The sequence below is a fragment of the Microcaecilia unicolor genome, chromosome 11, assembly GCF_901765095.1.
Source record: "Microcaecilia unicolor chromosome 11, aMicUni1.1, whole genome shotgun sequence".
NCBI lineage: Eukaryota > Metazoa > Chordata > Amphibia > Gymnophiona > Siphonopidae > Microcaecilia > Microcaecilia unicolor.
In genome coordinates this window covers 58552168-58577493 of record NC_044041.1, presented here as the reverse complement: position 1 = coordinate 58577493, position 25326 = coordinate 58552168, and the positions used below count along the sequence as shown (strand labels likewise).

The 25326-nt window shown below is 45.3% G+C and overlaps 1 protein-coding gene across 3 annotated transcripts in view; it reads right to left on the bottom strand.

Moving 5' to 3' along the window:
* Nucleotides 1-25326, bottom strand: part of DGCR2 (DiGeorge syndrome critical region gene 2) — a 102997-nt gene that overhangs the window by 70824 nt on the left and 6847 nt on the right. For 2 of the 3 annotated variants that reach the window (XM_030217445.1, XM_030217446.1), the window contains exon 2: nucleotides 7328-7360. The exons of the other annotated variant lie outside the window; for it this stretch is intronic. In XM_030217445.1, the coding sequence (XP_030073305.1) occupies nucleotides 7328-7360 (33 nt within the window). The remainder of the gene's footprint in view (nucleotides 1-7327; nucleotides 7361-25326) is intronic. 3 annotated transcript variants of the gene reach the window in all.

Genomic DNA, 25326 nt, shown 5'->3' with positions numbered 1-25326 from the left:
ATTTATTGGGATTACCTTTCTGTTGGTGTTTGATTCATGATCCTATTTGGAGTATTTTTGTTTTGGTTTACTCTTAAGTGCCCAGCAAGTGCGGAACATTCTAGACTAGGGTGTCAAACTGCAGTCCCATAGGGCAGTCACGTTTTTAGACTATCCTGGATGAATATGCATGAAGCACAGTTGCATGTATTACCTCCATTTTTTCTTCTATTTCAATTTTCAATCAAGATAAATAAAAGAGAAACAAATCGCACTGAGCAACCAAATATCTAAACAAACAAAAAAAATAATTTCTATATTTTAGCCCACATCTAGAGAAGCAACATTAATTTAAAAGAAAGTAAATAAAGAAAAAAGGAGGGAAACCCTCCTCACAAAAAAGACCAAACATTACTACAAATAATTCACCCTCAGACTCAGTCAGGTATTGGAATATTCAGAAAGAAACCTTTCCCACAATGAAGGCTATTCATTCTTATATGTGGGTGATGTCATCCATATGTTGCCAAGTGCGGAGCTAATATTTTTTTAGAGCATGCACAGTGTCCCCACCACACATGCACGCGTGCCTTCCTGCCCACCACGCGAGTGCAGCACCTGCAGAACAACAGTATAGCTACCAAACAGGAGACGGCTCCAAGGGGAGGTAGGAGGGTATATGAGAATGAACGGCCTGCTGTCCTCGGAGAATACCTGCTACAGGTAAGTATCTGCTTTCTCTGAGGACAAGCAGGCATATTCCCTAGCTACCAGGCTCACCAAAAACCACCACCACTGGTCAATTGGACCTCGAAAGGTCAAAATACTGATTAACCTAAAACCATATATAACCATGGGACAGTGCAGCCTGGAACAGAACAAAACGGGCCTAGGGAGTGGAGTTGGATTCTAAACCCCCAAACAAATTCTGCATCACTGTCTGTCCAAACTAACTATCACATCAGGTATCCTGCTCAAGGAAGTAGTGAGATGTGAATGTGTGGACTCAAGTGGTCTACTGACACCACCATAGCTCTGAAATTATGAGCCTTAACGTGACCCTCGAGTCAGCTTGGCTTGGGCGTAAGTGAAAGAAATGCAATCTGCCAGCCGATCAGAGATTGTGCGTTTCCCAATGGCAAGTCCAATCCTGTTGGGATTAAAAAAAACAAAAAGCTGAGTGGAATGTCTGTAGGGCCTAGTACTCTCCAGTAAAAGGTCAATGCTTGCTTGCTTGCTTTCAGTCCAAGGTGTGCAGTTTACTTTCACCAGGATGGGCATGAGGATTTGGAAAAAAAAAATGTTGCCAGAACAAAATCAACTGGTTCAGATGGAATTCCAAATAGCCGAAGGGGGGGGGGGGGGGGGGGAAGCACCAGGAGCCTTCAAAAAATGAGAGCGCCTCAGCTTCACTTTACTGGTCAGACCCAACAGTCCATGTTTCGGAAATAAATGCCTATGTCAGGGGTCTAAATAGATAGATATCAATAAATGAACATAAAACTTAAACATAAATATCCAGAAAAACATTTTGTCATAAATAATAGACATCTGAATCTATTGAATAAACACAGTACATAAAATCATACAAAATAGTAAAAATCATTATTAAACATACTCTAAAACAAAATAAAACAGCAGGTGTAGCCTATGACGCTAGAGAGCACCAATAAGAGCCCCTGCCAGCTAGAGACAGATCCAGTATTATCGTAACAAAGAAGAAGAATAGAGAAGAATTACATTCTGTGCATCCGTGAACCTGAGGAGCCACAGGCACCATGCTAACAAAGAGTGGTTGCCTCTCCCTGCCTTAACCAGCTCTTCTCCCAAAGAGACTGAAGCAATTATATTAATAAGCAGCACATTTCACTGACAATAGAGAGGACTTTGGGGGAGGGGCCCGGCCACCCGAACATGACACTCCCAAGGCTGACAGAGACCCCCACGGGCTTCAGCCTCCACACCTAGGCAGACAGCAGACGCACAGAACCAGAAGAAAATACTCCTGAGACGAATAAACTCTGCTATCCTCAAAATATCAGCTGTTCTAATATAGAAAGATAGAAAAAAAGAGCAGAAAATAAGGAGACTGAAGGGCTCACCACCTTCCACCTGCTGGAGACTGAGAATACTGGATCTGTCTCTAGCTGGCAGGGGCTCTTATTGGCTCTCTCTAGAGGCAGAGTTCTCAGTCTCCACCTGCTGGAAGACGTGCATAACCCATCAGTCACATTCTGGGCCGATCCGGTCCGGAGGGACGCTAACGAAACCATCCTGAACTTTTCTTTGACCAGGAATTTGTTCAGGGCCCTGAGGTCTAGGATGGGACACATCCTCCCTGTTTTCTTGGGCACAAGGAAGTACCTAGAATAGAATTCCTGCCTTTTTTCCCCTGGTGGAACGGGCTTTAGAAGGGTGGAGAGTTCCTCTGCAAGTACCCCTTTTGTGATGTTTATGTTTATTAAAATTTGATTTACCACCCTATCTGGACAGACAGGTCAGGGCGGTTTACAAAGGCTAAAAAAATAAGAAAATAGTTTAAACAAAAGAAAAAGAAAGGAAATGGAACTCCATTAAGATTGTAAAGAAAGCATACACAACAAGAACAGAACTTAAAAAAAAATAATCACTTTAATGGTGAGAGCTGAAGAAAGATAAGCTTGGTGAGCAATTTGGTGATGTTTGCCACCAATGCAAAGCATTTAACTGAGCCGGACTATTTGAAGAACCTACCGGTCAGAGGTTACATGGGTCAACCTCTCCTGGAAAAAATTTAGCCTCCCCACAACTGGCAGGTCATCCGGGATGATCACTTTCAATGCAGCAATGCTCTGCTGGAGCCAGTCAAAAGCTCGTCCCTGGCTTTAACTGGTGAGCTGGCTGAGCCTTGGGCACGTTGTTGATGACAACGAGCACGCTGGGACTGAACCTGTTAAGGCTGGTGAGAAGCAGTGCACCTGCGTCTCATAGTAGTAGGAACCCCTCTTCGACATGCCCAAAAACCTCCTGGATGAGGAAGCAGGTGCAAAAGATGTCCAGAAGGAGAGAGTATCAATGGTGTTAGTATGTTTCTTGATGAGGTCAGCGACCTCCTCCACCTTGTCTCCAAAGGGTTATCTCCCAGGCACGTGGCATCCGCCAACCTTTGCTAGACTGCTGGGTCCAAGTTGGAGACACGCAGTCACGAGTGGCTGTGCATAGCTATATTCTAGGCAAAGATCCTGAATGTCACAAAGGTGTTATAGGCGCCCCTGGCCAAAAACTTTTGACACACCTTCTGCTTCTTGACTAACCTATGGGAGAGAATCCACCAAATCAGAAATACTGCGCACCAAGTTCCACAAGTATAGGCTCGTATACAGCTGGTAAGATTGTATACGGGAGATGAGCATAGAGACCTGATACATCTTCCGCCCAAAAGAATCCACTGTTCTAGCTTCTCTGCCAGGGGGTGCCATATCATAGTCTCTAGAACTCTTAGTCTTGAGCGCAGATTTAGAGCTGGTAAGATTGTATATGGAAGAAGAGCATAGAGGCCTGATACATCTTCCGCCCAAAATAATCCACTGTTCTAGCTTCTCTGCCAGGGGGTGCCGAATCATAGTCTCTAGAACTCCTGACTCTTTTAAGCGTGGATTCCACCACCAAGGAGTGATGAGGCACCTGGGGCCTATCAAACCCAGGGGAGCTCTAAATCCGATAAATATACATCTTCTTAGGGAGAACAGGGACCCACAGAGGGGCTCCCAGGTCTTCACCTGAACATTCCACAAGATCTTGTGAAGCGGGACCACCACAGCCTCTCTAGGAGGAGAATCATAGCCCAGGACATTGAACTGGGCTCATTCTCCAGTCTCTAAATGAATTGGAATGGCAGCTGCCATTTCCCTGACAAAAGATGGAAAGGAAAGGCTCTCAGGTGGAGATTTTCTTCTTTCCTCAGGAGGGGATGGGTCCGATGGGATAGCATAGGACTCCTCCTGCGAGAAGTACCATAGATCCTCAGACTCCCATGAGCACTCATTGGTGTCAGCAAAGACCTCCTCATGGGAGGGTCAAGACTGAGCCTGCCTCGATAAAAAGGAACCATGTCCCTGAGATGGGCACTGAGGTGTTGGCACCACTCTCAACTCAGGTGAAGCTTCCTCCACCAACATTGAAGGGGTGCCAGCATGGGTGGCACATCAGGGCAGCAGCAAGAGACATGGCAGGCGCAAGCACACCACACACTGATGCACTCTGTTGTAAAAGCCTCACCAAGTTTTCATGGGGCATGACCCAGGTGTGCTCATTGAGAGAGCACATTGGGAAAGGCTGGGGCATCGGGTCAGAGTCAAGCTGCTGAACCGTTGGGGTTCAAACAGGTCTGGCTGCATGGAGACCCATGCATCGGCATCTCTTGTATGGAGAGGGAGATGTCCTCCTGGTGCCGAAGCTTCCCTCGGTGCCCCGGAGCTCCCGGCACCACGCGCCAAGAGGGATTGATATCGATGCCGATGTTTCTTGGCCTTCACCGCTCAAATCCTCACGTCGCCTCAGGGTCAAGCAAGACATCGAATCCTCACACTGCCTCAGGGTCAGGTCCGATGCTGACCAGTCCCGAGAGCCCAGCACAGCAGTCAGTGCGGAGACCCATTTAATACATGACCACTCCCAGTGCCCGAGATAGGCCTAGCAGCCATGTGGACCAATGCACCCGATGCTCGTGCAACTCTTGATGCCAATGCAGACATCAAGAATTTGGACCAGGCTCCAAAAAGTATCTCACTGTGTCTCTCTGCTCAGCTAGGTCTTTTTCTTCATACGAAGTCACATAACACAGCTAGAAGGGGTATGTTCAGGCCTCAAACACTGAAGACACCAGGAATGAGCATCTTTCCCCGAGATGGTCCCTACTGCACCAGGTCCAAGTCACTTGGAATCCTCGATGACATGAAAGGGAAAACTGTCGTGACCAAAACAAACAGCTCAATGGTGCTAGAAAAAAGGGACAATGCACCCAAAAAATACAGGGAATAAGTCCCGACCAGAGCTCAGGCCTAAGAGGGCCTAAAGAGCGTGGGGGGAAAAAAAAACCAAACAAACCTTAAGTGGGGAAAAAAATACCTACTACAATAAAGGAAGGTAAACAAAAAACAAAAAAAACAAAAAAAAGGAACAAAAAAAGAAAATAGGAGAAAATCTCCCACAGAAGGCACAACTGATTTAAAGTAAAAAAAAAAAAAAAAAAAACCTACTCACACCAGACAATGTGAGGAGAAGATGCGCTATTCACGGCTCCTCACAGCACAACGTTCTCATGGTGGACAAGAAGGCACTCACACATATGCGGTGGTGACACTTCATGTGCTCTTAAAGAAATATTAGCTTTTTAATGCACTGAACCAGGTGACATAGATGACATCACCCACATGTGAGAATATGGCCTTTTTGTCCTTGGAGAAAATATGAGTCCCCTGATATACATTATTAAACATTTACAGCAGCATGTAAGAAGAAATCCCATCTTAAATGCAATAACCCTAACCCTCTAAACCAGGAACACCTTCCAGTTCATTTGAGTGGCTTTGACAACATCAGGGAATATCTGAATCCACTGACCACAGAAAAGTATATATTTTTAAATAGGTCTTCTCCTTATCTCCTTCATTAAGGAAGGTTTACAGCAGGGTTGTCCTTGTGGAAACTATCTGAGGAATCCTCTATAAAAATTAAAAGCAGTCAAGCCAGCACCAACTATTAGGGATGGGATAGTGGTTGCTTTAACAATATTCACTGGAGACATTTTCCCCAAATGAAAATGACAAAGACCTTTTCTAGGTGCCTATCCCTGCTAACTATTACCTGCATTTTAAGCAAAATATCATGAATATTTATTAGAGATATCCTGAAAGTCAGACTGTTGTGTGGCTCTCCAGTGGCTGCAGTTTGACATTCCTGGTCTAAATACCGCAATCTGAAACTGAAAATGAAAGAATAAAAAGGCATACAGCAGTGGCAACCAAATTATCCACACTGCTTTTTGCTGTTACTCCCATTTTATAGGTCTGGGGTGACAAGCCAGCACCATGAATCTGTAATGAAATATCTTGAACCTACACATCCACCACAGCTCAGGTCATACATGCAATTTAACTACTATTGCAGATGCTGGGCTACCAAATAAGTGCCTCCTGATTTACCCAGTCTGCTCAGCTATCTTACTAGAAAACTCTAATTGGCCTTTTTGTAACACCAACTATCTTGCCCTAATCACTAGCCTCTGATCCATTCCATCATGCATTGGGTGCTATATCTGAAGGCATCAACCACCTTCTTAATACAAATAGTAGTACTTATATTTCCTTTAAGTATCCAAGCGATTAGAGCAAAGGGCTGGCTGCAATCCAAGGTGGTTAGGGTTCAAATCCTGCTTGTCCCACTAATGCTCCTTGTGACCCTGGGTACCCTACCACACCCTCTGGTACAAACTTAAAACTGCAACTTTCCACACAGGCATAAAATAAGAAAATCGTTACTAAAAACATGCTCCACAGATTCGGAGAAAGAATACCTACCAAATGTAACTCCTCTAGAGCTCAAATTTAGTTTAGTTGATTTGCTCTGAATTTGGAAAGGCAAAAAATCAAATATAATGTAGTAACCTGCACAAAGACTGGCCAATTTAGTCTATCAGTTCAAACTAGGTCTTCTAGTTTTGTTTTTCTTTTTTTTGTTGTTGGTAGTGGTGCATAAAAAAAAAAAAAAAATACCCTCTTCATACAATTTCCCACATTATTACTGCTTTGTACTTAATCTTCCCATAAAATTTTGTGTGCTATATTACTTTATAACAGGGCATCTGTAAATAAAAATCGTTATCAGTCCATGCCTCCAGATGTCATGTGCTTTCTGCTGCTGCAATTTATGAGGTCAGGACCAAAGAAAGTTTGATAAGTTCTTAGACTCCAGGGCTACTCAATTCCGGTCCTCAGGTAGGCCAAATTTTCAGGACATCCACAGTGAGTATAAACGACAGAGATTTGCATACCAAGAAGGCAGTGCATGCAAATCTCTCTCATGCATATTCATTACGGATATCCCGAAAACCTGGCCTGCCTGTGGACCTCAAGGACCGGAATTGAGTAGCCCTGCTTTAGACATTGGTCTCACATTGTTTAGTCTGTGTGTTGAAATAAGAAAAGCACTACATTAAGTAGACCTCAGTACCAAGGTTCTAGCAGGGAACAGGCATGCTAGTCTGCATAAGAAATACAAGACATGAATCACTTCAGTAATCTCAAATGCTCAAAGGAACCACTTGTACAAATCAGTGCGGAAAAATGATCTACATCAGAGACTTACTCACCCGACTGCAGTCTTGCCAAAGCTACTCGTGCACCTGAAAATCAAATTTAAAACAAACTTACAACATGGCTGGAAAACTGAACAAAAATTTAAAAAAAGAAGTGACCAAAAATAAAAAATAAAAAAATGAAAAGCAAAGCAAAAAAATGAAATATTGAGTTTCCCAGTTTTTAAATAAACCTATCATTCAAGGTTCTACTCTATATATACACTAACCCACATCTGATACTATTCTACAGCGCTATTAGACATACACAGCACTGAACTAGTACTCAAACACCTGCGCATAAACAATCTAAAAAGACAGGGCCAGTGTTAGGGGGTAGCAACCAGTTACCCTGGTCCCCAAGCCTCCCTTAATCTGAAGGCAAGTATCTGCTCTGGACCCTGCAAAAAAAAAAAAAAAAAAAGTGTCCATCAAGCCCAATTCTGTGTCCAAATATGGCCAATACAGGCCACAAATACCTGGCAGGATCCCATGCTACTTACCCAGGGAAAAGCAGTAACTTCCCCAGATCTACCTTAATGGTTTGTGGACTTTTCCTCCAGGAACTTGTCCAAACCCTTTTTGAAACCCTGCTGCACCAACTGCTTCTACCACACCCTCTGGCAAGGACTTCCAAAACTTCTCTCGTTTTAAATGTTCTACTTCGTACCTTCATAGCATGTCCTTTATTCTATGTACTTTTTGAAAGAATAAAAGAACTGATTTGTAATTACTTCTTCCACCCCACTTATGGTAGAAGTCTGTAAAATCACATCTCCTTTTAGCGGTGTCTTCTCCAAGCTGATTTAACCTTTTGATCATTTTAGTCACCCTTCTCTGTACCTTTTTTAATAGGCATTTTGGTATTATCTATTTTAGTCTCTATTCCTTTCCTAATAAGTCCTAGCATTGTATTTGATTTTTTGACCACTTCAGCACATTAACTGGAGGATTTCAATGTATAGTCCACAATGATAGATTCTTTTACTGGATGGTGGTTCCTAATGTGGAGCTTAGCATTATATTGGTATAGTTTGGGTAAGTGCATCACTTTGGACTTTTATTTTTTGGAGGGGGGGGGTCACAGATTTGATATATCATCTTTCTGTGATACAACCAAAGCAGTTTACATGAGTACTTTCGCTGTCCCTAGTGGGCTCACAATCTAAGTTATGTACCTAGGGCAATGGTGGGTTAAATGACTTACCCAGGGTCACAAGGAGCTGCAGTGGGAATCAAACCCAGTCCCCTAGCACACTACACTAACCATTAGGCTACTCCTCCTTCTTAGAATGGGGTACAGATGTTGCCAGCCTGGTATTCTTCTGGGGTGCTGATGTTTCTATCCTGCTATCCATGGTCCTATAATACGGTACAAATGCATATTAGATTTCATCTGCCATCTAGATGCCCAGTCTTCCAGTCTCACAAAGTCTTCCTGCAAATTCCTATAATCCACATGGAATCCAACTCCATTGAATAATTTTGTGCAATCTGCAAATCTGATCATCTCATTTATTTCCATTAACAATCTGCTTATTTGATCACCTCACTAATTTCCATTTCCACTCCCTAACTTCTGTTAGCAGATGACTGTTCATTATGGTTGAGCACATTAATATAACTCCATTGCTATTCTATTCTTCACAAACAGAATGTCTATCCAGAAAAGATTCCATAACTTTCATGCCACTTGTCCACCAATTTGATCCACCATATCAATGTGTTATAATTTGTATCCAAATTAATTCAGCATCCCAATAGTTATCCTAAATCCTCCTTCCAGCAGTTCTCTGAGATGTCAAAACCTCTCTTTTCATTCAGTGCTATACATTCCTAATCTCTTCCATCAATCTGACTGGTGTACAATGTTGATATGATCACAGTAGTAGTCACTAAGGATATAGGCTAAGAACTGATGGAAGGGTAATGTGGAGCCATACTGGCTGTATGGAAGAATGAAAAAAAGGTGCTGTACTAGGAATAGAATGTGTACAAGTATCTCTGTATATCAGCCACTCTCTCAACTTGTTTATACAGTAATATTTTGGGGCTCAATATTAACAGTTAGTGATTATGCAGCCTTGTGGCTTGGCATGAACTGTGATGTAAAGGAACACATTATACATATGAGGAAACAGACATATGCATATAAATCAGTAGTGTTAGTCCCAGAAAACTAGATAGTCTTCAGTATTCATAATTATTCATAATTGTTAAAAATAGTTTTTTTCTAAAATGAAGATAATCTGTGCTAGAGCAACACAGCAGGTGTTATTCGTGGAGGAAAAAACTACCACATTCCAGAGCCAGCCTTGGGTTTGACTCCCAAGTCAGCTTCAGATGGGCAGCAATGATTCGGGGGGGGGGGGGGGGGGGGAGGCATGTGGTATCTCAACTGTGCAATAGCAACTAGTGGCTAGATTAAGAGTCTGTGATCACAGGCTTCTGAAGTTGCAGTGCTGAATGGCAATTAGCTGGGGAAAAACAAAAGCATTACTCCAATGATTAAGCTGAGTGAGCGATTCACGAAGGAACACATCTGCAAAGACAAGTTCAGGGCAGTCTTGACTGTGAATGAGCAAGGAAAATACTACATTCTCAACCACCTAATTACGCCTTCTATATTAACCTATTACTAAGAAATTAGTAAAAGAAGTTTTTTTAATTCAAAAGCAAGCCAATATATCTATTTGGTAATATCTCATGAGCCCTAGTTAACTTTTTCATGTTCCAAAATATGTGTCATATGTCCATTCTACAGCAAAGATCAGGTTCAGCTTAAAGAAATGCTTGGTTAGACTGAGAAGGTATGGCAGCACAAAAGTAAGAGACAGAAGATTCAAATATTGAGACGGAGGGGATAAAAGGACTGGGGCGATGATGGAAAGAGAACATTTTGGGGGGGGGGGGGGGAGAGGAAGAGGAATAGAGGAGAGAGATCAGATGAACCTGTATTTCACAACAAACACTTCACTACAAATGTTTTGTGGATGTATTAAGTAAAAAAAATATATATTTTTTTTTTTACACAGTACAATCCTTTTATAAAGCTTCTAATTAAAAAGAAAAATAAATGCTACAGTTAAAGAGAACATATAAAAGTGACTGGGCTCGACACTCCAGCTATATAAACATAAAACATATCCATTCCTTCATTCCTAAATATAAACTTCACATATTACATAGCAAAGGTAAACTAAGTTATCACACTCAAAAAGAATTGCTGCTTGTTAAGTCAAGCTTTTCAACCTGCGTGAACGGCCATGTCTTAATAGTTTTAAATCTGTAGAATAGTCTCAATAGCTAAACATGCTGGGAAATGTTGAGATTAATTCTCAACATTCTTGTTAAATACTTTTACCTTGACTTTCTCTACTGGCTATCAGCCCTCCCCCAGACTATTCCCACCAGCTTTACAAGGTAACAGGCTGTGGGCTATGTCTGATTTACAGACTTTTTGAAAGGAAATTAAGACCCTTTTTTTCTTTTTTTTTAAATTCAGGACCATAACCCTGTTGGGTTTTCAGATCTCCCCAATGAATACACATGAAATCTGTTTGCATGAACTGCCTCCATTGCATGTAAATAGATCTCACTGGAGAAATCTTGAAAACCCAATCTGGGTTGGACACCCCCTGATGTAATATATAGCATTAGAATGATGGACGTGAGGACTCTTATGATGGATTGTTTTGTCTTGTGACACTAGGATATTCTGTAATGTTTTTATTTGGTTTTTGTGGTTTAATGTTTTACGTTGAGTTTTTGTTGCTGTTATATATGGTTTACAGAGCCTTACTTAGAACCATGGAAATTGAGCAAATGATAAACAGGAAAGAATACTAACAAGCAGCCAGTTCCCCTACCTAACCTCTGCAGTTGTGATTCCCTATACCCCAACTCACTCCCTACACTCTCTCTACTATGCCCAACTGGTCCTAGCATCCTCAAGGTTTGCCCATTATGAAACCAAGCGGTCCTCTGAATTCTACTTCCTGGCCCTCAGATGTTGGTCCATTTTAGATCCAGAATGGGGCTAAGTGTGCCCCCCCCCCCTTCTTGAGCTCTATAAAATAGAGTAAGAACCCCCGTCTTCCCGCACTCTCCAATTTTTAATGTCACAGAATATTTAAATATGCATTTTAACCTTCCCACCCTTTTTTTTTTATTTCTACTTAATTCTCCCAGCATTTATGTTTAACATCAGCTATATTACAAAATAAGCTTTTTCACTGGTAATGTATCCCATGGCCTAACAAACCAGTTTTCCACATTAGCAACTAACAGAAGAATCCATTTGCACCCATCATTAATCTTGCCATCACTAGCAATGTATCCCTTATTTCATGTGCTTCATTAATTGGTAAAGCCAAACAGCAAGCCTCTACACCTAAAACCAATTTCCCCTCTTCTTTTGAGTGCAGAAGTATTTCACCCCCTATATTACAGAACAAGTTCCTCTTTGTCAGCAGTTTCTCCCACATACAGCAAAATCTTTGTAAATTACCAACACCTACTACATAGGCTACACCACTGAATGGTAAATGACCCCAATTTCTAGTATTATGGTCCATATTTGATATACTGCATATTCTAATTTAAATCATAATAGTTAATACTGAAGTTGCTGATTTCTCAACTCTATGCTTTCACAAGTCTCGTTTTCGTTGACCGATGTCAGACTAAAGTCATGCTCCCTTTTCTGGGGGGAAAAAAAAAAAAAAAGTTGATAAATCAGTTTAACAGTTTGTTTTTTTGGCAGGAGCTGGGGTGGTAGAATGTATTTCCTCACACATTTGTCACAAAGGATCACTATAACATTAGGCTCACTGCACACCACATTTCATTTATCAGCTACACAACTGAGCTGTTTTTTTCAACTAGGGCAGCTTCCACACCATTTAATCATATTTAAAATGTCTGTGTCTGAGGTCTATTCTTTAATACTTATGCCTCTGATCACTGCTCTTACAAAACTCAAATCAAATCAAAATGCAGCAGTATAAATTTTACCAAACACTCCAGATCAACGTGCTTATTCATGCATGCGGTCAACTGACACAGTGTAGACACTCCACAGAAAAAAAAAATTCCCTGCAGATATGTCTTGTCTGTTTCACTGACCTCTCATACACCTCTCAGAGCCATTATGCTAGACGACCTTATGATCTTGAAATGAAAAATGTATTTCTTCCCAATATTTAATTCAAATATTTTGAAACAAATGGCTCAACTGTCTAAGAAGGTTTTTCTCTCCCTTCTAGAGCTGGTTCAGTTTTGTACATTGTACATCTGAACACATTAAACAAAAAGTGGACAGTTTGTAATGGACGAGGGAGGGGATACACCGGGAGGCATGTATGGTGATGTTATTACAATGATCACTCTTTGAATCTGCTGGGGGGGGGGAGGGAGAAAAAGCGAATGCTACATACCTGTAGAAGGTATTCTCCGAGGACAGCAGGCTGATTGTTCTCACTGATGGGTGACGTCCACGGCAGCCCCTCCAATCGAAATCTTCACTAGCAAAGGCCTTTGCTAGTCCTCGCGCACCGCGCATGCGCGGCCGTCTTCCCGCCCGAAACCGGCTTGTGCCGGCCTGTCTCATATGTAGCAAAACAAAGACAAGGGAAGACACAACTCCAAAGGGGAGGCGGGCAGGTTTGTGAGAACAATCAGCCTGCTGTCCTTGGAGAATACCTTCTACAGGTATGTAGCATTCGCTTTCTCCGAGGACAAGCAGGCTGCTTGTTCTCACATGTGGGGTATCCCTAGCCCCCCGTCTCACTCAAAACAACAACCATGGTCAATAACTGAGATTGACCTAAAAAATTTACCAACTAACTGAGAGTGCAGCCTGGAACAGAACAAACAGGGCCCTCTGGGGGTGGAGTTGGATCCTAAAGCCCAAACAGGTTCTGAAGAACTGACTGCCCGAACCGACTGTCGCGTCGGGTATCCTGCTGCAGGCAGTAATGAGATGTGAATGTGTGGACAGATGACCACGTCGCAGCTTTGCAAATCTCTTCAATGGTAGCTGACTTCAAGTGGGCTACCGACGCTGCCATGGCTCTAACATTATGAGCCGTGACATGACCCTCAAGAGCCAGCCCAGCCTGGGCGTAAGTGAAGGAAATGCAATCTGCTAGCCAATTGGATATGGTGCGTTTCCCCACAGCCACTCCTCTCCTATTGGGATCAAAAGAAACAAACAATTGGGCGGACTGTCTGTTGGGCTGTGTCCGCTCCAGGTAGAAGGCCAGTGCTCTCTTGCAGTCCAATGTGTGCAGCTGACGTTCAGCAGGGCAGGAATGAGGACGGGGAAAGAATGTTGGCAAGATAATTGACTGGTTCAGATGGAACTCCGACACGACCTTTGGCAAGAACTTAGGGTGAGTGCGGAGGACTACTCTGTTATGATGAAATTTGGTGTAAGGGGCCTGGGCTACCAGGGCCTGAAGCTCACTGACTCTACGAGCTGAAGTAACTGCCACCAAGAAAATGACCTTCCAGGTCAAGTACTTCAGATGGCAGGAATTCAGTGGCTCAAAAGGAGGTTTCATCAGCTGGGTGAGAACGACATTGAGATCCCATGACACTGTAGGAGGCTTGACAGGGGGCTTTGACAAAAGCAAACCTCTCATGAAGCGAACAACTAAAGGCTGTCCTGAGATCCGCTTACCTTCCACACGGTAATGGTATGCACTGATTGCACTAAGGTGAACCCTTACAGAGTTGGTCTTGAGACTAGACTCAGACAAGTGCAGAAGGTATTCAAGCAGGGTCTGTGTAGGACAAGAGCGAGGATCTAGGGCCTTGCTGTCACACCAGACGGCAAACCTCCTCCACAGAAAGAAGTAACTCCTCTTGGTGGAATCTTTCCTGGAAGCAAGCAAGATACGGGAGACACCCTCTGACAGACCCAAAGAGGCAAAGTCTACGCTCTCAACATCCAGGCCGTGAGAGCCAGGGACCGGAGGTTGGGATGCAGAAGCGCCCATTCGTCCTGCGTGATTAGGGTCGGAAAACACTCCAATCTCCACGGTTCTTCGGAGGACAACTCCAGAAGAAGAGGGAACCAGATCTGACGCGGCCAAAAAGGAGCAATCAGAATCATGGTGCCTCGGTCTTGCTTGAGTTTCAACAAAGTCTTCCCCACCAGAGGTATGGGACGATAAGCATACAGCAGACCCTCCCCCCAATCCAGGAGGAAGGCATCCGATGCCAGTCTGCTGTGGGCCTGAAGCCTGGAACAGAACTGAGGGACTTTGTGGTTGGCTCGAGATGCGAAGAGGTCTACCAAGGGGGTGCCCCACACCTGGAAGATCTGTCGCACTACCCGGGAATTGAGCGACCACTCGTGAGGTTGCATAATCCTGCTCAACCTGTCGGCCAGACTGTTGTTTACGCCTGCCACATATGTGGCTTGGAGCACCATGCCGTGACGGCGAGCCCAGAGCCACATGCTGACGGCTTCCTGACACAGGGGGCGAGATCCGGTGCCCCCCTGCTTGTTGACGTAGTACATGGCAACCTGGTTGTCTGTCTGAATTTGGATAATTTGGTGGGACAGCCGATCTCTGAAAGCCTTCAGAGCGTTCCAGATCGCTCGCAACTCCAGAAGATTGATCTGCAGATCACGTTCCTGGAGGGACCAGCTTCCTTGGGTGTGAAGCCCATCGACATGAGCTCCCCACCCCAGGAGAGACGCATCCGTGGTCAGCACGTTTTGTGGCTGAGGAATTTGGAAAGGACGTCCCAGAGTCAAATTGGACCAAATCGTCCACCAATACAGGGATTCGAGAAAACTCGTGGACAGGTGGATTACGTCTTCTAGATCCCCAGCAGCCTGGAACCACTGGGAAGCTAGGGTCCATTGAGCAGATCTTATGTGAAGGCGGGCCATGGGAGTCACATGGACTGTGGAGGCCATGTGGCCTAGCAATCTCAACATCTGCCAAGCTGTGATCTGCTGGGACGCTCGCACCCGCGAGACGAGGGACACCAAGTTGTTGGCTCTCGTCTCTGGGAGATAGGCGCGAGCCGTCCGAGAATCCAGCAGAGCTCCTATGAATTCGAGTCTCTGCACTGGGAGAAGATGGGACTTTGGATAATTTATCACAAACCCCAGTAGCTCCAGGAGGCGAATAGTCATCTGCATGGACTGCAGGGCTCCTGCCTCGGATGTGTTCTTCACCAGCCAATCGTCGAGATATGGGAACACGTGCACCCCCAGCCTGCGAAGTGCCGCTGCTACTACAGCCAAGCACTTTGTGAACACCCTGGGCGCAGAGGCGAGCCCAAAGGGTAGCACACAGTACTGGAAGTGACGTGTGCCCAGCTGAAATCGCAGATACTGTCTGTGAGCTGGCAGTATCGGGATGTGTGTGTAGGCATCCTTCAAGTCCAGAGAGCATAGCCAATCGTTTTCCTGAATCATGGGAAGGAGGGTGCCCAGGGAAAGCATCCTGAACTTTTCTTTGACCAGATATTTGTTCAGGGCCCTTAGGTCTAGGATGGGACGCATCCCCCCTGTTTTCTTTTCCACAAGGAAGTACCTGGAATAGAATCCCAGCCCTTCTTGCCCGGATGGCACGGGCTCGACCGCATTGGCGTTGAGAAGGGCGGAGAGTTCCTCTGCAAGTACCTGCTTGTGCTGGAAGCTGTAAGACTGAGCTCCCGGTGGACAATTTGGAGGTTTTGAGGCCAAATTGAGGGTGTATCCTTGCCGGACTATTTGGAGAACCCACTGATCGGAGGTTATGAGAGGCCACCTTTGGTGAAAAGCTTTCAACCTCCCTCCGACTGGCAGGTCGCCCGGCACTGACACTTGGATGTCGGCTTTGCTCTGCTGGAGCCAGTCAAAAGCTCGTCCCTTGCTTTTGCTGGGGAGCCGAGGGGCCTTGCTGAGGCGCACGCTGCTGACGAGAGCGAGCGCGCTGGGGCTTAGCCTGGGCCGCAGGCTGTCGAGAAGGAGGATTGTACCTACGCTTGCCAGAAGAGTAGGGAACAGTCTTCCTTCCCCAAAAAAATCTTCTACCTGTAGAGGTAGAGGCTGAAGGCTGCCGGCGGGAGAACTTGTCGAATGCGGTGTCCCGCTGGTGGAGCTGCTCTACCACCTGTTCGACTTTCTCTCCAAAAATGTTATCCGCACGGCAAGGCGAGTCCGCAATCCGCTGCTGGATTCTATTCTCCAGGTCGGAGGCACGCAGCCATGAGAGCCTGCGCATCACCACACCTTGAGCAGCAGCCCTGGACGCAACATCAAAGGTGTCATACACCCCTCTGGCCAGGAATTTTCTGCACGCCTTCAGCTGCCTGACCACCTCCTGAAATGGCTTGGCTTGCTCAGGGGGGAGCGCATCAACCAAGCCCGCCAACTGCCGCACATTGTTCCGCATGTGTATGCTCGTGTAGAGCTGGTAAGACTGAATTTTGGCCACGAGCATAGAAGAATGGTAGGCCTTCCTCCCAAAGGAGTCTAAGGTTCTAGAGTCCTTGCCCGGGGGCGCCGAAGCATGCTCCCTAGAACTCTTAGCCTTCTTTAGGGCCAGATCCACAACTCCAGAATCATGAGGCAACTGAGTGCGCATCAGATCTGGGTCCCCATGGATCCGGTACTGGGACTCGATCTTCTTGGGGATGTGGGGATTAGTTAAAGGCTTGGTCCAGTTCGCAAGCAATGTCTTTTTTAGGACATGGTGCAAGGGAACAGTGGACGCTTCCTTAGGTGGAGAAGGATAGTCCAGGAGCTCAAACATTTCAGCCCTGGGCTCGTCCTCCACAACCACCGGGAAGGGGATGGCCGTAGACATCTCCCGGACAAAGGAAGCAAAAGACAGACTCTCAGGAGGGGAAGTTGTCTTTCAGGAGAGGGAGTGGGATCGGAAGGAAGACCCTCAGACTCCTCGTCAGAGAAATATCTGGGGTCTTCTTCCTCTTCCCACGAGGCCTCACCCTCGGTGTCAGACACAAGTTCACGGACCTGTGTCTGCAACCGTGCCCGACTCGACTCCGTGGAGCCACGTCCACGATGGGGGCATCGAGAGGTAGACTCCCTCGCCCGCATCGGCGAAGCTCCCTCCGCCGACGTAGTCGGGGAGCCTTCCTGGGAGGCGACGGCAGCCGGTACCGCACGCGGCACCAACGCCGGAGACCTCACCTCGGGCGATGGGCCAGCCGGCGCCACGCTCGACGGTACCAGGCGGCGCAAGCACCGCCGGTACCGGAGGGGTAGGGCGCAGCAGCTCTCCCAGAATCTCTGGGAGAACGGCCCGGAGGCTCTCGTTCAGAGCGGCTGCAGAGAAAGGCATGGAGGTCGATGCAGGCGTCGACGTCAGAACATGTTCCGGGCGTGGAGGCTGTTCCGGGCTGTCCAGAGTGGAGCGCATCGACACCTCCTGAACAGAGGGTGAGCGGTCCTCTCGGCGCCGATGCCTGCTGGGTGCCGACTCCTTCGGCGACCCAGAGCTCTCGGTACCGACATGGGAAGGGGACCGGTGACGATGCTTCTTCGACTTCTTGGGACGAAGCATGTCACCGGAGCTTCCCGGTACCGACAAGGAGGACGTAGAATCCAGCCGTCACTTCCTCGGGGCCGAGACCGAAGAAGGTCGGTCTCGGGGGGGGGGGGCTGTACCGCAGGAGCCCTCAGGGTAGGGGGAGACCCACCCGAAGGCTCACCGCCACCAGCAGGGGAATGGACAGCCCTCACCTGCACTCCAGACGAAGCACCACCGTCCGACGACATCAGCAGACGAGGTCCCGGTACCACCGACGTCGATGCAGCTGTCCGATGTCTCGGCGCCGATGCAGAGGGCCGATGCCTCGATGCACTCGATGTACTGGCCGCCGAGGTTGAAGGTCTGGACGCTGAAGACGTCGATGCACTCGATACCCCCGGTGCCGATGCCGACGAAGAGCCCGAGAACAAAATGTTCCACTGGGCTAACCTCGCTACCTGAGTCCGCCTTTGCAAAAGGGAACACAGACTACAGGCCTGAGGGCGGTGCCCAGCCCCCAGACACTGAAGACACGACGCGTGCCTGTCAGTGAGCGAGATTACCCGGGCGCACTGGGTGCACTTCTTGAAGCCGCTGGAAGGCTTCGATGTCATGGGCGGAAAAATCACGCCGGCGAAATCGAAAGACGAAATGGCGAAATTTGGCACAGAAAAAAGGGAAATTTCGACCGGGGCCTAAGTAAGGCCTACCCCGACGACGAAAGAAAACTTAACGGGGCGAAAAAACTCGAAGTAGAGGGAGGAAAAACCAAAAGTGGTTAATCCAAATAATTTCTGGAATTTCTCACAGAAAGCAGTCGAAAACGACGCGCGAGGCCGACTTTTCGGGGCACGAACGGTAAAACACAACCGTACCGAGCGCGGAGAAAAGAAGACTGGCCGGCACAAGCCGGTTTCGGGCGGGAAGACGGCCGCACATGCGCGGTGCGCATTGGCGTGCGAGGACTAGCAAAGGCCTTTGCTAGTGAAGATTCCGATTGGAGGGGCTGCCGTGGACGTCACCCATCAGTGAGAACAAGCAGCCTGCTTGTCCTCGGAGAACAAAAGTTAAATTTTCAATGCTGAGAGCTTGTTATTTTATATTTACTAAGAGTTTGTATTCAAATTTACGCTCACATGAGCTCGCTGGCTGTTTCTTTGTTGATATCAATAAAAATTGTTGAAACAAACAAAAAGTGGATGGGAATGGCTCAGGGAGTGGTATAAGAATGAAGGGTCTTTCAACCTTGTATCATCACTGCAAAGTTCTCCCAGATAGGCTACCACAAGAACCACCACCTTGGGTGGTCTGTCAAATTATAAAATATTTCCTATTTAAGACCCACCTTTAAGTTACCCTAAGTTTGGGGTCCAACAGAAAAATACCACCTAAAAATCAAAATTAAGAGACTGAGAAATTTCTGTTTTGTGTGGTTTGGGTTTTGTTGTTGGATTTTTTTTTCTACAGCTCCAATGCGATAAGTGTAACCTTGTAAGTTTATGAGCTCCTATCCTGCAGCTTTTTGGTTTTGTGCAGAAACACAATAGAACCCTGTCTCCAACATACCTTTTGAGTTTTTATGTAGCCACTGTTTGGAAGCTCCTGAAACTAGTAAGATCGCTATTAAATACGCAATGATATCACTTTAAATTCAACACAAACAATTCTAATGCCAGATTTAAAAAAAAAAAAAAAAAAAAGTCAATGGATACAGCTTTAATTTCGCTCAAACCAGTATATGTGCAGGGACAGCATCTACGCCACTAGATGGCACCAGCCAGTCCAAGCATCTGCAAGTTTCTCCCTTATATGGTATGGAAGCCTCATCCAGTGTATCCCAGAATGCACTTGGCAGGGCACCGCCATTTTAGAGGCAGTGCTGGATGGAGGAGGGAGTACTACTCCCTCCTCTGTCATCTTAAGGTAACGTGGTGGGGGGGGGGGGGGGAGGTTTCAAGGCAGCTAGACCACCAGGTGGGAGATGGAGGTCCAGCAGACATCCAGCCCTTTTTTTCTGTTGGTGGGGGGGGGGGGGGGAGATAGAGGTCAACCAGCCCTCCAACCCCCGTGTCAGTGTTTCGGGGCCTGGCAGGCCTTTGCCATTGGGGTGTGGGGGTCCACTGGACCTCCAGAACCAACAGTGACAGTCCAGGCAGCCTTGCATAGACTGGGAAGAGGAGGCGGAAGAGAGCCTCAACCCTAATGCCAGCTCCGGCACAGGAATCTAAACTATATCTACGTGATGCAAAGTTCTACACTAGGAGTCGCCACCCTGGAAAAAGACCTAGATGTCATCACTGATACTCTGAATCACTCTGTTCAGTGTCCACTGGCGGCTAAAAATGCAAATAGTATGTTAGGAATTATTAGGAAAGGAATGGAAAACAAAAAACAAACAAAAAAAAAAAAAAAAAAAAAGAGGATAGTATAATGCATTTGTATCGCTCCATGGTGCGACCATACCTCAAATACCGTGTGCAATTCTGGTCACCACATCTCAAAAAAAGATATAGCGGAATTAGAAAAAGTACAGAGAAGATGAGTGTAGGAGTGGCCTAGTGGTTAGGGTGGTGGACTTTGGTCCTGGAGAACTGAGGAACCGAGTTTGATTCCCACTTCAGGCACAGGCAGCTCCTTGTGACTCTGGGCAAGTCACTTAACCTGCCATTGCCCCATGTAAGCCGCATTGAGCCTGGCATGAGTGGGAAAGTGCGGGGTACAAATGTAACAAAAAAAAAAAAAAAAAAAGTGTGACAAAAATGATAAAGGGGATGGGATGACTTCCCTATAAGGAAAGGCTAAAGCTGCTATGGATCTTCAGCTTGAAGACAAGATGGCCATGGGGAGATATGATAAGAGGTCTATAAAATACTGGAGTGGGGTGTAACAGGTAGACGTGAATCGCTTGTTTATTCTTTTCAAAAATACAAGGACTTGGGAGTCCTCAATGAAGCTATTAAGTAGTAAATTTAAAACAAAACTGGAGAAAATATTTCTTCACTCAATGTGCAACTAACCTCTGGAACTCGTTGCCAGAGAATGTGGTAAAAGCAGATAGCTTAGCAGGGTTTAAAAATGGTTTGGCTAATCTCCTAAAAGAAAAGTCCTAAAATGGACTTGGAAAAAGCTTACTTCTACGATAAGCAGCATAAAATCTGTTTTACTCTTTTGGGATATTGCCAGGTACTTGTGGGCTTGATAAACCTTCAGTCTGTCCCAGTATGGGAATGCTTATGTTATCATCAGTAAGGATAGCATATATTGACAAGAAATTCTTGGAACCTATGCCATAATCAACTGTTCTTTGCACAAATGAAGGATTTCATTTTTCAATATCCCTGTCATTTCAAAAGCACTAGACCACTAATAAGTATATAGAGAACAGTTTAAGCACATGAAGTGTAAAAGTACACGTAGATTTTGCCAACAACCCCTTCCAACTTCAAATGGTGAACGTCAAAATTCCAATCTCAATACCAGTAGAAAAACGATCTTCTGACTTTTTAATGCAGAATATTATATGCCCCTTTGAAATATAAAAAGGTGGTAATATTCTAAATCACTGTCTCACTGGGTTTAATTACACACATTATATGCACAGCTTTGTTTGGCAAAGTTAAAAGGAAAGTTTCTGCAATAAGTCTGAAGTTTTACAGACCTGTCAGTTATTTCCTAAATGAACAAAAAAAAATAGAACATTCTAAAATTGTAGTTCTTTTCATACTGTTTATTTGTAAATTTTAGTCTGCACACTGCCCTGGTCTGCCAATTAGTAAGGGCGGTATAGTAAGTGAAATAAATGAAACGAAATTTTGGTCAGTAGACTATACTAAAATGTTGCTATGGGAACCATTATAAAGAGGATGCTTTACTTAGAAAATGGTGTAAGAGTTTAGAAACTAAGCTTATGAGTTCTGCAACAATACTGGTAATAATCTTTGGCATTAACCTATTCAAAGTCTATGTAGGAAAAAAGAACCATGACTCCTGCTGATTCAGGGCCAGATGCACTAAACTTAACGAGCCAGCAACATGGTTTTTAAACTGGTTCTAGCCAGTTTAGCGCACAAGTAGTAAACCGGGACATGCACAAAAGGGTTCTCCGAGCCATTTTCCTGTCACGGTAGTAGCTAACAAAAACGGAATGCAAATGAGCTAATTACTATTATAATGTCAATGTGACGCACTATCGTTTCCAAACCCATGCACAGTACAAAACCTAACGGGAGGTCTGCACCTCTCATTGGAGCTGCTGTGAGAGGGACCCATGCAGAGGATGCCCATCACAAAAATCGGAAGAAAAAAAACGTCCAAGTGCTCTTCAGGGACGTCCTTTCAAGTGCTAACATTTGGACGTCCTTCTCTCAAAAAAAAAAAAATGGACATCCCTGACAAACACTTGGACGTTTTTTTCTTCAGATTTTGTGATGGGCGTCCTTTTTGGATGTGTTTTTCTTACATGCCCGAAATGACCACCGCCGGAGAGAATTGGGGATCGGGACATGCGAGGACACCCAAATCAAAACTATTTGGACATCCCTTTCGATTATGCCCCTCCAGGTCTCTCTCAGCCAATCACAGCGTGTTTAGCTGACACAGCTAAACGCGCTGTGTCAGATGAAACCCATCACAAAATCTGAAGAAAAAAACATTCAAGAGACGTCCTTTTTTTTGTGACGTGTATGAAGCCGTCTTTGGCATGCACAGAGCAGCCAGCATAACGATTGGCTGCTCTGTGCATGCTCGACTGGCCGACTGGCTTCCCCTCCTTAGGAAGGAAATCGCGTGCAAATGAGCTAACAGCGAGCAGCTCATTTGCATGCGACTTACGTCATGCATGTCCGTTTTTTACCGATTCACTAAGGGATCAGTAAGGGAAGGGCTTTTTCCATGGAGTTAGTGCAACTGGATGCCCTGAGAAGGCAAAACTAAATTCAGATTTTACCTGAATAGGGGATAAGAGATTCAGTTCAAAAGAAACTGCTAACACTTTAAAAAGGCACTAGGAAGGGATCTGTATTAGAGAATGACACGGGGACGGAGAGCTGCGGTAAAAGGAAAAAAGTCAATCCATTTACCGTGGCAGAGGAAATTTTTTACTGCCCCGCAGGAAAGGTAAAAAGCTTTGCTCCCGTGGTAAAAAAAAAAAAAAAAAAACCTGAAGGCGATCTCCACAGGCCTGCTCCAGGGTCTTCTCTCTGTTTGGTCCCGCCTTCTGTTTAGCAAAAACAGGAAGTTGCATCTTGTGACCAATCAGAAGAGGCTGGGCAGGAGGGAGGGGGTAAAGCCAAGATGTTTTTTTTCTGCTTTCTTCTTTATTTGGAGACGGAGGGCGCTGAGCATGGGAGAGCTGCAGTGTGATGAAAGACGGCCGAGTGCTAGCACAGCCAAGAAGGTTGGATTGAACTCAACCCCATGAAAACCCAGCATGCAGCCGAGATCCTGAGAAAGGTAGAGAAGAAAATGGTGCTGAAGTGAAGTGAGGGCCACAGCCTGCGCCTTAAAATGATTGGCTTCATCGCATCTGTACTGCTTTATAGGTGAGCCCTAGTGTGGATGCGGCAGTTGACAAATTTGTTGGCTGAGAGATGATTGTTGATCAGGAAATTAGTCCTTAAACTGGAAATAAAAAAATTAAAAAAAAAAAAAAAAAAAAAGAGAGAGAGAGAGTATGGTGTGTTGGAGATTCTAGGGACTGAGGCGCTGCGTGATCTCGAATAATCATTTTTTTCCAACCCAAAGCACACTACCAGATCATGCCTTCTTCAGCTTACAGCAGGCTTAGGGCTCTCTCTGGCCAGGGGGCAGTTGTCCTAGTTGCATTCCCCTAACACCATCCCTGGCATGTGTGATCTTTATATTTTGCACAGTATAGTAGGAAATGCATCTCTCTATTTCTTTGGTGTGGCTTCTCGGGATTTTGGTTTAATTTGTGTTTATCATTTTTGGTCAGCTATTATGTATTTGGTATTTGTGTTTTGTGTGTGACTGAGGTATTCTGTTAGCATAAATTTCCTATGTAGCATTCTGTAGTAACTTGGTTCAACTTTCCTGATAGTGGAAGGGATGTTTGTGAGGGGAGAGACAGGGGTTTAGTTGATCCTTGTTCAGTATTGTTGATTTATAAAGTTTATGTTGGAAAAAGGAACCATGGCTCCTTCTGCTGTTTCACACCCTGAGAACGCAAAACTGTATTCACATTTTCCTTGAACAAGGATAAGAGATTCAGTTCTCAAGAGAAACTGCTAACACTTTAAAAAGGCATCCACTAGGAAAGGATTCATACTAGTGAATGACATGGGGACAGAGAGCCACGGTAAAAGGAAAGAATATTGTTTCTTTTTATACTTTAATAAAATGATTTAAATATAAAATCATAACTATTCAAGGCTTGTGCGAATAGGATCCAACTGAGCTTATGGGGGATGGGACGGGGACAAACTTTGTCCCCGCGTCACTATCTAATTTCTACATGAGATTAACATTGGTCCGCTCTAACACCTCATCTCAGCCCCGCTCAGGCTGCACGCACCAAAATAGGGAGAGGGGTAGTAGACACAGGATGAGGGCATTGTACCAGGCCATACATAAGACAGCACACAAAGCCTGGTATAGCTGCTAAATCTTGGCTACAGTTTTGCGGAAAAAAAAAAAAAAAAAAAAAAGACACAAGCAACAATTTTTTTGCCAATGTAAAATGAATGTGTGCGCGCATATATTTTATTTATATTCACACACAAGCCAACTGCTAAACATCATAGTGCAGTCTTCATATCCCCCATCCTCCCGCAGAACCAGCCAAGCTGACACTCCCAGAAACAGTTCAGAACATCCCACCTTATAGCAATGGAGTGTCTATACATCCACAGGTGCAGCTAATCCAGGTATAAAACCCTGTAATTGCTTTCCATTTCCCTACTGATTGCGGTTGGGAGGGGGGCAGCTAAGTCTGTAGCCCAACCACAATGCCTCTGGCTCAGGTACTCCCACACTCCTCCCTGTGACATTACAAATAAATCAGGAATGCATATGTGGGTGGGGAAGGAGGGTCTGCATGCTCCCAACTCCAGCAGCACAGTATGGCTGCTTTAAATCTCACAAACAATGCAAGGCACCCAGGTCACTGCTGCAAATAAACTGGTAAGGGGCAATGGGTCAGGGACAATAACAGGTGCAAAGGTCCAAGGTTAAAGGCAGTTACATGCACTCAGCACTCCAACTTGTTTACATATCACAGGAAGACACTAGGAACTGGATTCAGTAAACTGGTGCCAGAAAGAAATTAGCACAGAGCGCTCTTCTATAAAGGGTACTCTTTATAAAATAGTGCTCAAGAGTCCACTCCCATGACAAAACTTGGGTGCTGGTATTTACACCAACTGAAACCTGGTATAAATGCCAGTGCCCAACTCTTGGTATTTGGGCACAGAAATGACAGTACTCTATAACTCCATGCACAAATTTCTGGAACACCCCTACCATGCCCCCCCCCCCCCCCCCTTTTGAGTC